Here is a 14405-nt window from a genome sequence, read left to right as displayed (position 1 = left end):
GTGTTGGTTGCATTTGACATCTGCTACCAAATCAAAATAGGTCAAACAATTTTTACCTTCAGATGCATTTTACTATTTAATTTGCATTTAAAGGTGGTTACACACTAGATGACTTTGAACCCATAAAGATAAAGATTTCCCTTGAAATGACCCCAGCTGCAGAATGAAAGATAAAGAGTATACACATTGAATATAGTGAACGATATCATTAAGTGACGTCACTCCTCCCATCCCTGAACATGCAGTCATGAAAGATACAGCCTAAATTGGACTACATGTTCAGTTGATAAAGATAAACGATAACGACCTGGTCAATTGGTGAGGGAGCCCACTCGGAAAGATGCAATATTAGACTTGACACTTAAAAATGGAGACAGAGGGGTATATGCAATTGCGGTCGAATTCCCGAAATTGTCGAATTTCGGGTCATTTTCGACCAAAAAAAAAAAATCGCCTATGCAATTCAGTGCTTTCCGACCAAAAAACGGACTTTCAAAATTCGACTTTTTGAAATTCGAATTTTTGCAAATTCGACTTTTCTGCAATGATACAAGTGCTGCAATTCGACCAAAGCATATTCAATTCAAGTTTGGAAATTCGACAGCAGGGCTTTTAGACAGCAAATTCGTCATTTTCAATCCGCCACACTTTGAAGGGTGAAAACAAATAAAAAAATTTTAAACATGTTTTTTTTTGTGTTTTTTTTTCTGGGAATAGAAGATCTATTTATATTAGAAGGGATTAGGTACTTTTTTTTTTTTTTTTGGAGGCACAAATATTATTTATATATTTTTTAAAATATTATTATTTTTTTTTTTTTTTTTTTAATGCTGGAACGGTAAAATCATAAAAAAAAATGGCGTGGGGTCCCCCCTCCAAAGCATAACCAGCCTCGGGCTCTTCGAGCTGGTCCTGGTTCTAAAAATGCGGGGAAAAAATTGACAGGGGATCCCCCGTATTTTTAAAACCAGCACCGGGCTCTGCGCCTGGTGCTGGTGCCAAAAATACGGGGGACAAAAAGAGTAGGGGTCCCCCGTATTTTTAACACCAGCATCGGGCTCCACTAGCTGGACAGATAATGCCACAGCCGGGGGTCACTTTTATGCCGTGCCCTGCGGCCGTGGCATTAAATATCCAACTAGTCACCCCTGGCCGGGGTACCCTGGGGGAGTGGGGACCCCTTCAATCAAGGGGTCCCCCCCCCCAGCCACCCAAGGGCCAGGGGTGAAGCCCGAGGCTGTCCCCCCCCATCCAATGGGCTGCAGATGGGGGGGCTGATAGCCTTTTGTGATAATAAAAAGATATTGTTTTTTCCAGTAGTACTACAAGTCCCAGCAAGCCTCCCCCGCAAGCTGGTACTTGGAGAACCACAAGTACCAGCATGCGGGAGAAAAACGGGCCCGCTGGTACCTGTAGTACTACTGGGAAAAAAATACCCAAATAAAAACAGGACACACACACCGTCGACAGTAAAACTTTATTTCATACGTCGACACACACATACTTACCTATGTTCACACGCCGACATCGGTCCTCTTCTCCATGTAGAATCCACGGATACCTGAAAAGAAAAGTTCAATATACTCACCTCAGCCATGGTCCAGAGATAAATCCACGTACTTGGCAAAAAAACAAAGCGAACACCCGCTCCATGCCGGACTGAAAGGGGTCCCATGCTGACACATGGGACACCTTTCCACGAATGAGACCTGTCAGTGACAGCTGTCACAGACAGGTCTCTAAGCCAATCAGGAAGCGCAACTTCGTTGCGCTCACCTGATTGGCTGAGCGCTGTCTGCACTGTGACAGCGCATCGCACAGCTCCCTCCATTATATTCAATGGTGGGAACTTAGCGGCTAGCGGTAAGGTCACCCGCCGGTCATCGGCTGACCGGCGGGTGACCCCACCGCTACCCGCAAAGTTCCCACCATTGAAAGTAATGGAGCGGCTTTGCGAGGCGCTGTCACAGTACAGACAGCGCTCAGCCAATCAGGTGAGCGCAACGGCAGTAGCGCTTCCTGATTGGCTGAAGGGACATCAGTGACAGGAGTCACGTGATGTCCCGGCATTCGGGAGAAAGGGGTCTGATGTGAAAACATTGGACCCCTTTCTAGTCCGGTATGGCTCGGGTTTTTGCGTTTTCTTTTTTTTTAACAAGTACGTGGATTTATCTCTCTGGACGCTGGAAGGTGAGTATCATTTTTTCACAGGTACCCTCGGATCGTCGGAGACCGTGGCAGTCGGCGTGTCAACATAGGTAAGTATGTGTGTGTCGGTAGTGTGTAATAAAGTTTTACTGTCAAAGGTGTCTGTGTCCTGTTTTTATTTGGGTATTTTTTTCCCAGTAGTACTACAGGTACCAGCGGGCCCGTTTTTCTCCCGCATGCTGGTACTTGTGGTTCTCCAAGTACCAGCTTGCGGGGGAGGCTTGCTGGGACTTGTAGTACTACTGGAAAAAACAATATCTTTTAATTTTCACAAAGGCTATCAGCCCCCCCATCCGCAGCCCATTGGATGGGGGGGGACAGCCTCGGGCTTCACCCCTGGCCCTTGGGTGGCTGGGGGGGGGGGACCCCTTGATTGAAGGGGTCCCCACTCCCCCAGGGTACCCCAGCCAGGGGTGACTAGTTGGATATTTAATGCCACGGCCGCAGGGCACGGCATAAAAGTGACCCCCGGCTGTGGCATTATCTGTCCAGCTAGTGGAGCCCGATGCTGGTGTTAAAAATACGGGGGACCCCTACTCTTTTTGTCCCCCGTATTTTTGGCACCAGCATCAGGCGCAGAGCCCGGTGCTGGTTTTAAAAATACGGGGGATCCCTGGCCAATTTTTCCCCTGCATTTTTAGAACCAGGACCAGCTCAAAGAGCCCGAGGCTGGTTATGCTTTGGGGGGGGACCCCACGCCATTTTTTTTTCGGGTTTTCCACGATTTTTCCCGTTTTTTAAAATCGCGGCAAAATCCGCCAAATCGGCCGATTTTCGCCCGCGACCCTGGCGAATCCGTTTTTCATTGAATATGGTGAATTCCGGAAGCCACCTTCCGGAATTCACCTGGCGAATTTGGTCGAATTTGAAAAACGGCGAAAATTGCCGCGAATTCGACCGCAATTGCATATACCTAAGAGTATTTGACGTAAAAGTGGGTGAAAACCTGGGATCCAGTGATCATCAAGCAGTATGGTTCAGCATAAAGACAGGGACTGACTTTTCCCATACAAAAACAAAGGTGTTGGATTTTAGGAAGGCTGATTTTGTAGGGATGGGAAAATGTGTAAACGATTCTTTGGCAGAGTGGAAAAACTTTTGGAAGGAGTCCAGGAGAGGTGGGAAACATTAAAAAGTGCAGTATTATAGGCAACAGACCTTTGTATCAAAAGTGTTAGTAAAAACACAAGGAAAAGGAAGCCAGTGTGGTTTGTGAAAGAAATAGCAAGTATTGTGAAAGCAAAAAAAGATGGCTTTTAGGAAATATACGTAGACACAAAATAATATAGACAAAGAGATATATCTTGTTAGACAGAAGGAGACTAAGAAGGTAATCAGAAGTGCAAAGGCAGAAGCTAAGAGAAAATGGGTCAACCTGTGGGTAAAGGAGGCAAAACGTTTTTTAGGTATATAAGCGAAAGGAGAAAAACAAAAGGCAGAATAATATAGAATGTAAGCTTGCGAGCAGGGCCTTCCTACCTCTATGTTTGTCTGTTTTTACCCAGTTTTGTTCTATTACTGTTGTTCTAATTGTAAAGCGCAACGGAATATGCTGCACTATATAAGAAACTGTTAAATAAATAAATAAGACTAAAGACAGAGACTAGGAGTCTTGTTGAGGGAGACAATGTAATAACAGATCATCTTAATAATTATTTTTGCTCAGTATTCACTACTGAAAAAGAGGGGAAGGTTAACACAATTAAGTTTCAGGGATATTCAGGAACATGAAACAAGTACATTTACAGAGGAGAACGTCCTAACAGAACACTTAAAGCTGAAAGTGGACAAATCAATGGGGCCAGATGGGAAAAATCCAAGGATACTAAAAGAGCTTAAAGGGGTGCTGGTAGCACCATTAACAGAATTATTCAACCAGTCACTAGATACAGGAGTAATTCCAGAGGACTGTAAAAGAGCGAAAATAGTCCCACTGCACAAAAGTGGAAGCAAGGAAGAAGCAAGCAACTACAGACCAGTGAGCCTTACATCAGTAGTAGGGAAATTGATGGAAATGCTTAAATGTTGTAGATTATCTCAAATCCAGCAATTTACAGGATCCCAAACAGTATGGATTCACTGGGGGCAGATCATGTCAAACAAACCTAGTGTTTACGCTAGGCTGTTTTAGCAGGGAGCCGCACCCTTGCCCGATTTTTTAAGTGCAGAATCCGCCCTGCCCTTTCTGCGGTGCCCTGCTAAAACAGCCATCCGCTTCCTGCCCTCCCAGCGTGTAAAGATGCCGTGGGCATGCGCACGGCATCCATTCATGCTACGGGAGAGAACTTGGGGGAAGCCCAGCACCTCCGTAGGTGCTGGGCACGAACCCAACAGTGACGCCGGCATCCGCCCACGCCCCCTGTAGTAATGTTTGTAGGCTGCACCGCCCACTTAAATGATGTTGAATTGCCACACCCCTCATTTCAGGCACGCGCGCACTCAAATGCCCCCGCAGTCCGGCCCCTGCCCTCTACAATTTCTAGAGGGAACACTTCAAACCTTACTGACTTTTTTGACTGTGTAACTAAAGTAATAGATAAAGGTGGAACAATACTGTAGATATACCTTATCTAGACTTTTGTAAGGCCTTTGACACTTCCCACATCGCAGACTGCTAAATAAACTTGAAAGTTTGGGATTGAATACTCAGATGGTTGAATGTATAAGATATTGGTTGCAGGCAGGATAGAAAACAGAGAGTTGTAGTAAATAGAGTGCATTAACAGGAGGGAAATGTTACCAGTGGAGTACCCCAGGGATCTGTACTTGGACCAGTGCTTTTTAATATCTTTATCGGTGACAATGGAAATGGCATTAAAGGGAAAGTATGCCTTTTTGCAGGTGACACAAAGGTATGCAACAGAGTAGACACACCAGGAGGAATAAAACAAATGATTGAGGATCTAGGTACAGTAGACTAGAGGAATGGTCAAGAGCATGGCAATTACAGTGTAATGCCAAAAAAATGCAAAATCATGCACTTGGGTCTCAAAAATCCAAAGGCTAAATCTTCAGAAGTATAGTAATACATTAGCGACTGTACAAAGAAGGGCAACTAAAATGATGCATGGCCTACATCACAAAACATACCCAGAAAGACTATAAAATCTCAATATGTATAGTTTGTAGCAGAGAAGGGAAAGGGAGGACATGATAGAAACTTTCAAATATATCAAAGGTTTTAATAAATTCCAGGAGGGAAACTGTCTTCAAATGAAGAGAAGTATTAGAACACAAAGACATGCACTGAAACTGGAGGGAGGGAGGTTCGGGGGAGATTTGATGAAAAATTACTTCACATAAAGGATAGTGAATAAGTGGGATAGCCTCCCATTAGAGGTGGTAGAGGCTAAGACAGTAGAGCAATATAAACATGCATGGGATAGACATAGGGATATCCTTACAAAGAAATAAGGATCATAAGGTAAAAATATGGTAAAAAAGCGACAGACTAGAGGGCCAAGTGGTTTTTATCTGCTGTCAAATTCTATGTTTCTATGAACGTGCATACACACTTGACGATATACATGATAATATCTTTATCTTGCATATCGTCCACTTAAATCGTCTAGTGTGTATGCCCCTTAACTCTGAATAACTTCCAATTAACCCTTACCAGATTGTTCACTTGACAACTTAGTACAATTTAGACAATCTGCACAATTATAAAACATCACAGGTGAAGCCCCACTAGCCCTCCCTTTATACAACATGATAGGAAAAGGAGGAGGCAAAGAAGGACCGTAGAGTATTTAGGAAAAACTAAAACAGCTATCAACAGACACAAATACACTCAGCGGAATTTGGCTTGCAGTCTGGGACAACCGTCCCTGTCCATTGGCAAGATAGTAGCCCAGGCCCACTGATTACTACTTGTGTCAGCACCCCAGGGAGAAAATGCACATCAGGGTTGGGGGAGGTTGTTTGGAGTACGGAACTTTCTCAGCCTGTTCAATATTGCAGACAGCCCAGCAAGGGTTTCTACTTCAGTGGCAAACATAAGATCCAACTACCATGGGTATGAACAAGAGGAACAGCATTAAATATTTAAAGGGCGGGATTCAATTCTTTTCACCCCTTTCCACACTCGTTCTGTTTCTGCCCTCCGGGACGTTGTATCATTATTTCAGCTCGCTACCCCCGGAGTAGCGAGGCACCCAACCCTTTACATAGTAAACCTGATTACTATGGGTGCAATATGCACGATAACGGAGATCATTTTAGAAAGGAAATTGGGCGTGATATATCATTTGAATCTCACCCAAAGTGTCAACATCCTAATGGAAGCTCTACAGCCCATGATCCAGTCAGGGATGATAGAGAAATAGAAATATATTTAGTAATTATAAACAAGTATATATAATCTCTGATGCTTTAAATAACTGATATCCCAAATGTAACAAAAATAGAACAAGCAGCCCTAGTATAGAGTTCTATTTCTCTGTGTGGGGTAGTTAAGAAACAGTAGGCTGAAATGTGTCACTTAACACTGAATAGTAAAATATAATCTATACAACAAAAATTGCATAATATATTAATTCCATAATATATTTAAAACAATGCACATTAGTAGCAAGACATGATTTATCTAAATACACTGCATCATAAACTTCTGTTCTTCCTCTACTATTACCACTACTGACCTAGACCCCTTTTAATAGCTCATGAATAAAAACACTTTACAAGCGCCTGTGGTCTAATGTGGTGCATTCCGCTACATAGGGAGCACAGGTTGGAAGCACATAAAAATACATAATTGATCACCATGGGGAAGGGAATTCCTATACTTATGAATATTTGGGAATATCATAACCACTTCTATAACCTCTAGCTACTTCCGTGCACAGAATCATGTCTTCAGAAAGATCTGAGTGATTGAAACTCGTATACATATGAGTATCTGGGAATAACATATCTACCGCTATAACCTCTAGCTACTTCCGTGCACAGAATCACGTCTTCAGAAAGATCTGAGTGATTGAAACTCGTATACATATGAATATCTGGGAATAACATATCTACCGCTATAACCTCTAGCTACTTCCGTGCACAGAATCATGTCTTCAGAAAGATCTGAGTGATTGAAACTCGTATACATATGAATATCTGGGAATAACATATCTACCGCTATAACCTCTAGCTACTTCCGTGCACAGAATCATGTCTTCAGAAAGATCTGAGTGATGAATCACGTCTTCAGAAAGATCTCAGTGATTGAAACTCGTATACATATGAATATCTGGGAATAACATATCTACCGCAATAACCTCTAGCTACTTCCGTGCACAGAATCACGTCTTCAGAAAGATCTGAGTGATTGAAACTCGTATACATATGAATATCTGGGAATAACATATCTACCGCTATAACCTCTAGCTACTTCCGAGCACAGAATCATGTCTTCAGAAAGATCTGAGTGATTGAAACTCGTATACATATGAATATCTGGGAATAACATATCTACCGCTATAACCTCTAGCTACTTCCGTGCACAGAATCACGTCTTCAGAAAGATCTGAGTGATTGAAACTCGTATACATATGAATATCTGGGAATAACATATCTACCGCTATAACCTCTAGCTACTTCCGTGCACAGAATCATGTCTTCAGAAAGATCTGAGTGATGAATCACGTCTTCAGAAAGATCTGAGTGATTGAAACTCGTATACATATGAATATCTGGGAATAACATATCTACCGCTATAACCTCTAGCTACTTCCGTGCACAGAATCACGTCTTCAGAAAGATCTGAGTGATTGAAACTCGTATACATATGAATATCTGGGAATAACATATCTACCGCTATAACCTCTAGCTACTTCCGTGCACAGAATCATGTCTTCAGAAAGATCTGAGTGATTGAAACTCGTATACATATAAATATCTGGGAATAACATATCTACCGCTATAACCTCTAGCTACTTCCGTGCACAGAATCACGTCTTCAGAAAGATCTGAGTGATTGAAACTCGTATACATATGAATATCTGGGAATAACATATCTACCGCTATAACCTCTAGCTACTTCCGTGCACAGAATCATGTCTTCAGAAAGATCTGAGTGATGAATCACGTCTTCAGAAAGATCTGAGTGATTGAAACTCGTATACATATGAATATCTGGGAATAACATATCTACCGCTATAACCTCTAGCTACTTCCGTGCACAGAATCACGTCTTCAGAAAGATCTGAGTGATTGAAACTCGTATACATATGAATATCTGGGAATAACATATCTACCGCTATAACCTCTAGCTACTTCCGTGCACAGAATCATGTCTTCAGAAAGATCTGAGTGATTGAAACTCGTATACATATGAATATCTGGGAATGACATATCTACCGCTATAACCTCTAGCTACTTCCATGTACAGAATCACATCTTCAGAAAGATCTGAGTGATTGAAACTCGTATACATATGAATATCTGGGAATAACATATCTACCGCTATAACCTCTAGCTACTTCCATGCACAGAATCACATCTTCAGAAAGATCTGAGTGATTGAGGATATTGGAAAAAAATATTACATGACCACTATGTATATTTGTTAATTAGATCCACACAAACATTTTATTAATCCTTTAGTACAGAGGGCCTATTTCAGACCTGATCGTAGCAGCAACTTTGTTAGCAGATGGGCAAAACCATGTGCAGTGCAGGTGGGGCAGATATAACATTGGCAGAGAGAGTTAGATTTGGGTGGGTTATTTTGTTTCTGTGCAGGATAAATACTGGCTGCTTTATTTTTACACTGCAATTTAGATTTCAGTTTGAACACACCACACCCAAATCTAACTCTCTCTGCACGTTATATCTGCCCCCCACCTCCCTGCAGTGCACATGGGGGGTAATTCCAAGTTGATCGCAGCAGGAATTCTGTTAGCAATTGGGCAAAACCATGGGGGTCATTCCGAGTTGTTCGCTCGCAAGCTGCTTTTAGCAGCTTTGCACACGCTAAGCCGCCGCCTACTGGGAGTGAATCTTAGCTTATCAAAATTGCGAACGAAAGATTAGCAAAATAGCGAATAGACACCTCTTAGCAGTTTCTGAGTCGCTCCACACTTACTCGGCATCTGCGATCAGTTCAGTCAGTTTCGTTCCTGGTTTGACGTCACAAACACACCCAGCGTTCGCCCAGACACTCCTCCGTTTCTCCAGCCACTCCCGCGTTTTTCCCGGAAACGGTAGCGTTTTTTTCGCACACACCCATAAAACGGCCTGTTTCCGCCCAGAAACACCCACTTCCTGTCAATCACATTACGATCACCAGAACGAAGAAAAAACCTCGTAATGCCGTGAGTAAAATACCTAACTGCATAGCAAATTTACTTGGCGCAGTAGCACTGCGGACATTGCGCATGCGCATTAGCGACTAATCGCTCCGTCGCGAGAAAAAAATACCGAGCGAACAACTCGGAATGACCCCCCATGTGCACTGCAGGAGGGGCAGATATAAAATGTGTAGAGAGAGTTAGATTTGGGTGTGGTGTGTTCAATCTGCAATCTAATTTGCAGTGTAAAAATAAAGCAGCCAGTATTTACCCTGCACAGAAATAAAATAACCCACCCAAATCTAACTCTCTCTGCACATGTTATATCTGCCTCCCCTGCAGTGCACATGGTTTTGCCCAACTGCTAAAAAAAATTCCTGCTGCGATCCACTTGGAATTACCCCCTTGGTTTTGCCCATCTGCTAACAAAGTTGCTGCTATGATCAGGACTGAATTAGGCCCAGAGTTTCCCAAACTGCGTCATTACAGTCCAGGTTTTAAGGCTATCCATGTTTGACTCCAGAAGGTTAAAGCAAATTGACAAATTAAGTCACTTTTTGCTCAAACATGGATATCCTTAAAACCTGGACTGTAAAGGCGAAGTTTGGGAAACTCTGCTTTAATATACAGCATGAAAGCATTGTTATTTTTTAAAACATGATTGTTTTGCCAACTATTCTCTTTTACGTCTCTGGAGAATATCCAAACCGGAGCGATGTTGGGCCACAATTTGTGGCTGCTCAGATTGCCGCTGTTCATGGTAGCGCAACATAGCGATGTACGTTAGGAGCATTCCCACAGCACATCACCAACATTGTTGTCCTAAGGGAAATATGACCCGATACAGCAGAGTGTTTTAAGTTGGGGTAATTGAGGCTCCTTACATTAGATAAAGACAACCCAGAATTCCATATATTCCCTGCTGACTACCATTCTTACCTGTAGTATCCAGAAGTGAGGTAAAACCTTTTACTAGACTGATAGAAATTACAAAAGAAAATGAAAACCTAAGTATTCTGCCCATCAGAGGGACGGGTTTGTTCTTTTGTTAATTTTGATTTAGTTGAAGATCACATTGACTTTAGACGCGTTTACCTGCCAAATGCTGACTTTCTGTGCAATCTCTTCAGCACCATCACAATTCAGACCTGCAAGTGCTTTTGCTGCCAGCAATCTCCTAGCACTGAGGTTTAGCTCAGATTGATGTGGGACGACATCTGCTGCCTCATTACATCCAATATAGAAAATCCCTTTTGGAGAAGTGCTGTCAGTTTCCTGAAAAACAGAGGGGTCTTCATCCTCCAGTAGTTTGTTGTTACCAGTGGCACAACAGCTGGTAGTGTCCTGAGAAGTCATGTTTGGCATTAAGAAATCAGATTCCGCTAAGGATGTTTGGCCACTGTTTAATGGTGAATTGTATCCTAAAGAGAAAGTGCGGCTTCGCTGTATATCTCTGGGAAACTTTCTCCTGTGGAAAAGTGGAGAACCTTCTCGGGGTGCTTCAATGCTACCAAATTTGCTCTGACTCCAGAAGGAGAATGCAGTTTGCACGCAAGGATCTTTCTTTAAATTTGGCGTGGGAGCATGCTGAGCAACCTCATGATTTCCAGAGACAAAACAGTGTGCCACTCTCATATGCTCATTTAGTTTGTTTAAGAAGGACATCCGCGCAGGTTCTGTCCATGGCGTTTCACCTTGCTCTAAAAGAATTTCTGCCTTTTTCAGGTCAGAGTCACTGTAGCTTAAACGCTTCTTTAGGTGGGACAAAGGCTGCAGACATTCCACGTTCCTCCTTTTCCACAAAGGGTCGAACTCCTGTTCACTGGATAATACTGAATCGTAACAAGCGGCTGTGGTGACTGAATGGGGTAACTGACTCTCCGGTACAATGTTACTGACCAGTACTTTATCCAGCTGCTCGGTGGAAAGCTGAGAAACAGTCTTCTCGATTTCGGCAGTGAGATCTGGGATGTCCAGCATCTCCTCCTCTGCCACTTGCCTGTTTTCAACCAAATTGATCAACAACTTACAGACTAAGTGGACAATTTTTGGCACGTATTTAAGATGGCGAGCTTCATATCCGTGAAGTAAGTGCTGTTGTCGAATCAAGTACTGTGATAAAGTAACGGCATGAGCTTTTGGGTCACTGCAAGAGAAGACATTGCGCAGTGGGGTCAGGAACTGGGTGAACTCTCGGACACACAAGAGTTGGATCCGGGTCTGGATTGCATTGTGTCGCTTCGCTCGAACAAACAGTATTGCTTGATCTGCGGTCATTCGGGTGGCATATATTAAGTAACATGCAATTAAAACACCTGGAACATAAACAAGGACACATTAATATTTCATCAACTCATATGAAGTAAAGGTTTACGTTTATGATGACTACATCCTGAAATAACATATCTCTGAGAGTGGAAGTATTTAATTTAAAAACATTGTGACTTGTTCTCTCCTCTTCTTTGCCGAGACACCGTCCATAATGTCATTTCTATTACATGGAAATAGGAGGGAGGACAAATAGGCATTCTTGAAGTGTAATTAAAAAAAAATAAGATTTTACTCACCGGTAAATCTATTTCTCGTAGTCCGTAGTGGATGCTGGGAACTCCATAAGGACCATGGGGAATAGCGGGCTCCGAAGGAGGCTGGGCACTCTAGAAAGATTTATGACTACCTGGTGTGCACTGGCTCCTCCCACTATGACCCTCCTCCAAGCCTCAGTTAGGACACTGTGCCCGGACGAGCTGACATAATAAGGAAGGATTTTGAATCCCGGGTAAGACTCATACCAGCCACACCAATCACACCGTACAACTCGTGATACTATATCCAGTTTGACAGTATGAAAACAACTGAGCCTCTCAACAGATGGCTCAACAATAACCCTTTAGTTAGCAATAACTATTTACAAGTATTGCAGACAATCCGCACCTGGGATGGGCGCCCAGCATCCACTACGGACTACGAGAAATAGATTTACCGGTGAGTAAAATCTTATTTTCTCTGACGTCCTAGTGGATGCTGGGAACTCCGTAAGGACCATGGGGATTATACCAAAGCTCCCAAACGGGCGGGAGAGTGCGGATGACTCTGCAGCACCGAATGAGAGAACTCAAGGTCCTCCTCAGCCAGGGTATCAATTTTGTAGAATTTTGCAAACGTGTTTGCCCCTGACCAAGTAACAGCTCGGCAAAGTTGTAAAGCCGAGACCCCTCAGGCAGCCCAAGATGAGCCCCCCTTCCCTGTGGAATGGGCTTTCACTGATTTAGGATGTGGCAGTCCAGCCGCAGAATGCTCCTGCTGAATCGTGTCACAGATCCAGCGAGCGATAGTCTGCTTAGAAGCAGGAGCACCCAGCCTGTTGGGTGCATACAGGATAAATAGCGAGTCAATTTTCCTGACTCTAGCCGTCCTGGAAACATAATTTTTCAAGGCCCTGACTACGTCCAGTAACTTGGAATCCTCCAAGTCCCTAGCAGCCGCAGGCACCACAATAGGTTGGTTCAAGTGAAAAACTGATACCACCTTAAGGAGAAACTGGGGACGAGTCCTCAATTCTGCCCTATCCATATGGAAAATCAGATAAGGACTTTTATATGACAAAGCCGCCAATTCTGATACACGCCTGGCCCGAAACCAAGGCCAATAACATGACCACTTTCAACGTGAGATATTTTAGATCCACGGTTTTTAGTGGTTCAAACCAATGTGATTTTAAGAAAACTCAACACCACGTTGAGATCCCAAGGTGCCACTGGAGGCACAACTGGGGGCTGAATATGCAGCACTCCTTTTACAATGTCTGAACTTCAGGTACTGAAGCTAATTTTTTCTGGAAGAAAATCGACAGAGCCGAGATCTGTATCTTAATGGAGCCTAATTTTAGGCCCATAGACACTCCTGCTTGTAGGAAATGCAGAAATCGACCTAGTTGGAATTCCTCTGTTGGGGCCTTTTTGGCCTCACACCAAGCAACATATTTCCGCCATATGCGGTGATAATGTTTTGCAGTAACATCTTTCCTGGCTTGAATCAGCGTAGGAATGACTTCCTCCGGAATGCCCTTTTCCTTTAGGATCCGGCGTTCAACCGCCATGCCATCAAAACGTAGCCGCGGTAAGTCTTGGAACAGACAGGGCCCCTGCTGCAGCAGGTCCTGTCTGAGCGGCAGAGGCCATGGGTCCTCTGATATATAGTTTCTTGAAGTTCTGGGTACCAGGCTCTTCTTGGCCAATCCGGAACCACGAGTATCGTTCTTACTCCTCGCCTTCTTATTATTCTCAGTACCTTTGGTATGAGAGGCAGAGGGGGGAACACATAAACCGACTGGTACACCCACGGTGTTACCAGAGCGTCCACAGCTATCGCCTGAAGGTCCCTTGACCTGGCGCAATATCTTTTATAGCTTTTTGTTGAGGCGGGACGCCTTCATGTCCACCTGTGGCCTTTCCCAATGGTGTACAATCCTTTGGAAGACTTCTGGATGAAGTCCCCACACTCTCGGGTGGAAGTCGTGTCTGCTGAGAAGATCTGCTTCCCAGTTGTCCACTCCGGGAATGAACACTGCTGACAGTGTTAACACATGATTTTCCGCCCATCTGAGAATCCTTGTGGCTTCTGCCATCGCCATCCTGCTTCTTGTGCCGCCCTGTTGGTTTACATGGGCGACTGCCGTGATGTTGCGACTGCCGTGATGTTGCCTGATCAGGACCGGCTGGTTTTGAAGCAGAGGCCTTGCCTGACTGAGGGCATTGTAAATGGCCCTCTGTTCCAGAATATTTATGTAGGGAAGTCACCTGACTTGACCAAAGTCCCTGGAAGGTTCTTCCCTGTGTGACTGCCCCCCAGCCTCAAAGGCTGGCATCCATGGTCACTAGGACCTAGTCCTGTATGTCGAACCTGCGGCCCTCTTAA

General features: G+C 43.8%; 1 protein-coding gene across 2 annotated transcripts in view; it reads right to left on the bottom strand.

Moving 5' to 3' along the window:
* Positions 1–14405, bottom strand: part of PTPDC1 (protein tyrosine phosphatase domain containing 1) — a 203361-nt gene that overhangs the window by 24175 nt on the left and 164781 nt on the right. For both annotated transcript variants that reach the window (XM_063940749.1, XM_063940750.1), the window contains exon 6: positions 10584–11803. In XM_063940749.1, coding sequence (XP_063796819.1) covers positions 10584–11803 — 1220 coding nt within the window. The remainder of the gene's footprint in view (positions 1–10583; positions 11804–14405) is intronic.

This window comes from Pseudophryne corroboree, chromosome 9, assembly GCF_028390025.1.
Source record: "Pseudophryne corroboree isolate aPseCor3 chromosome 9, aPseCor3.hap2, whole genome shotgun sequence".
NCBI classification, from domain to species: Eukaryota; Metazoa; Chordata; class Amphibia; order Anura; family Myobatrachidae; genus Pseudophryne; species Pseudophryne corroboree.
This window is presented reverse-complemented; position numbering and strand designations above follow the sequence as displayed.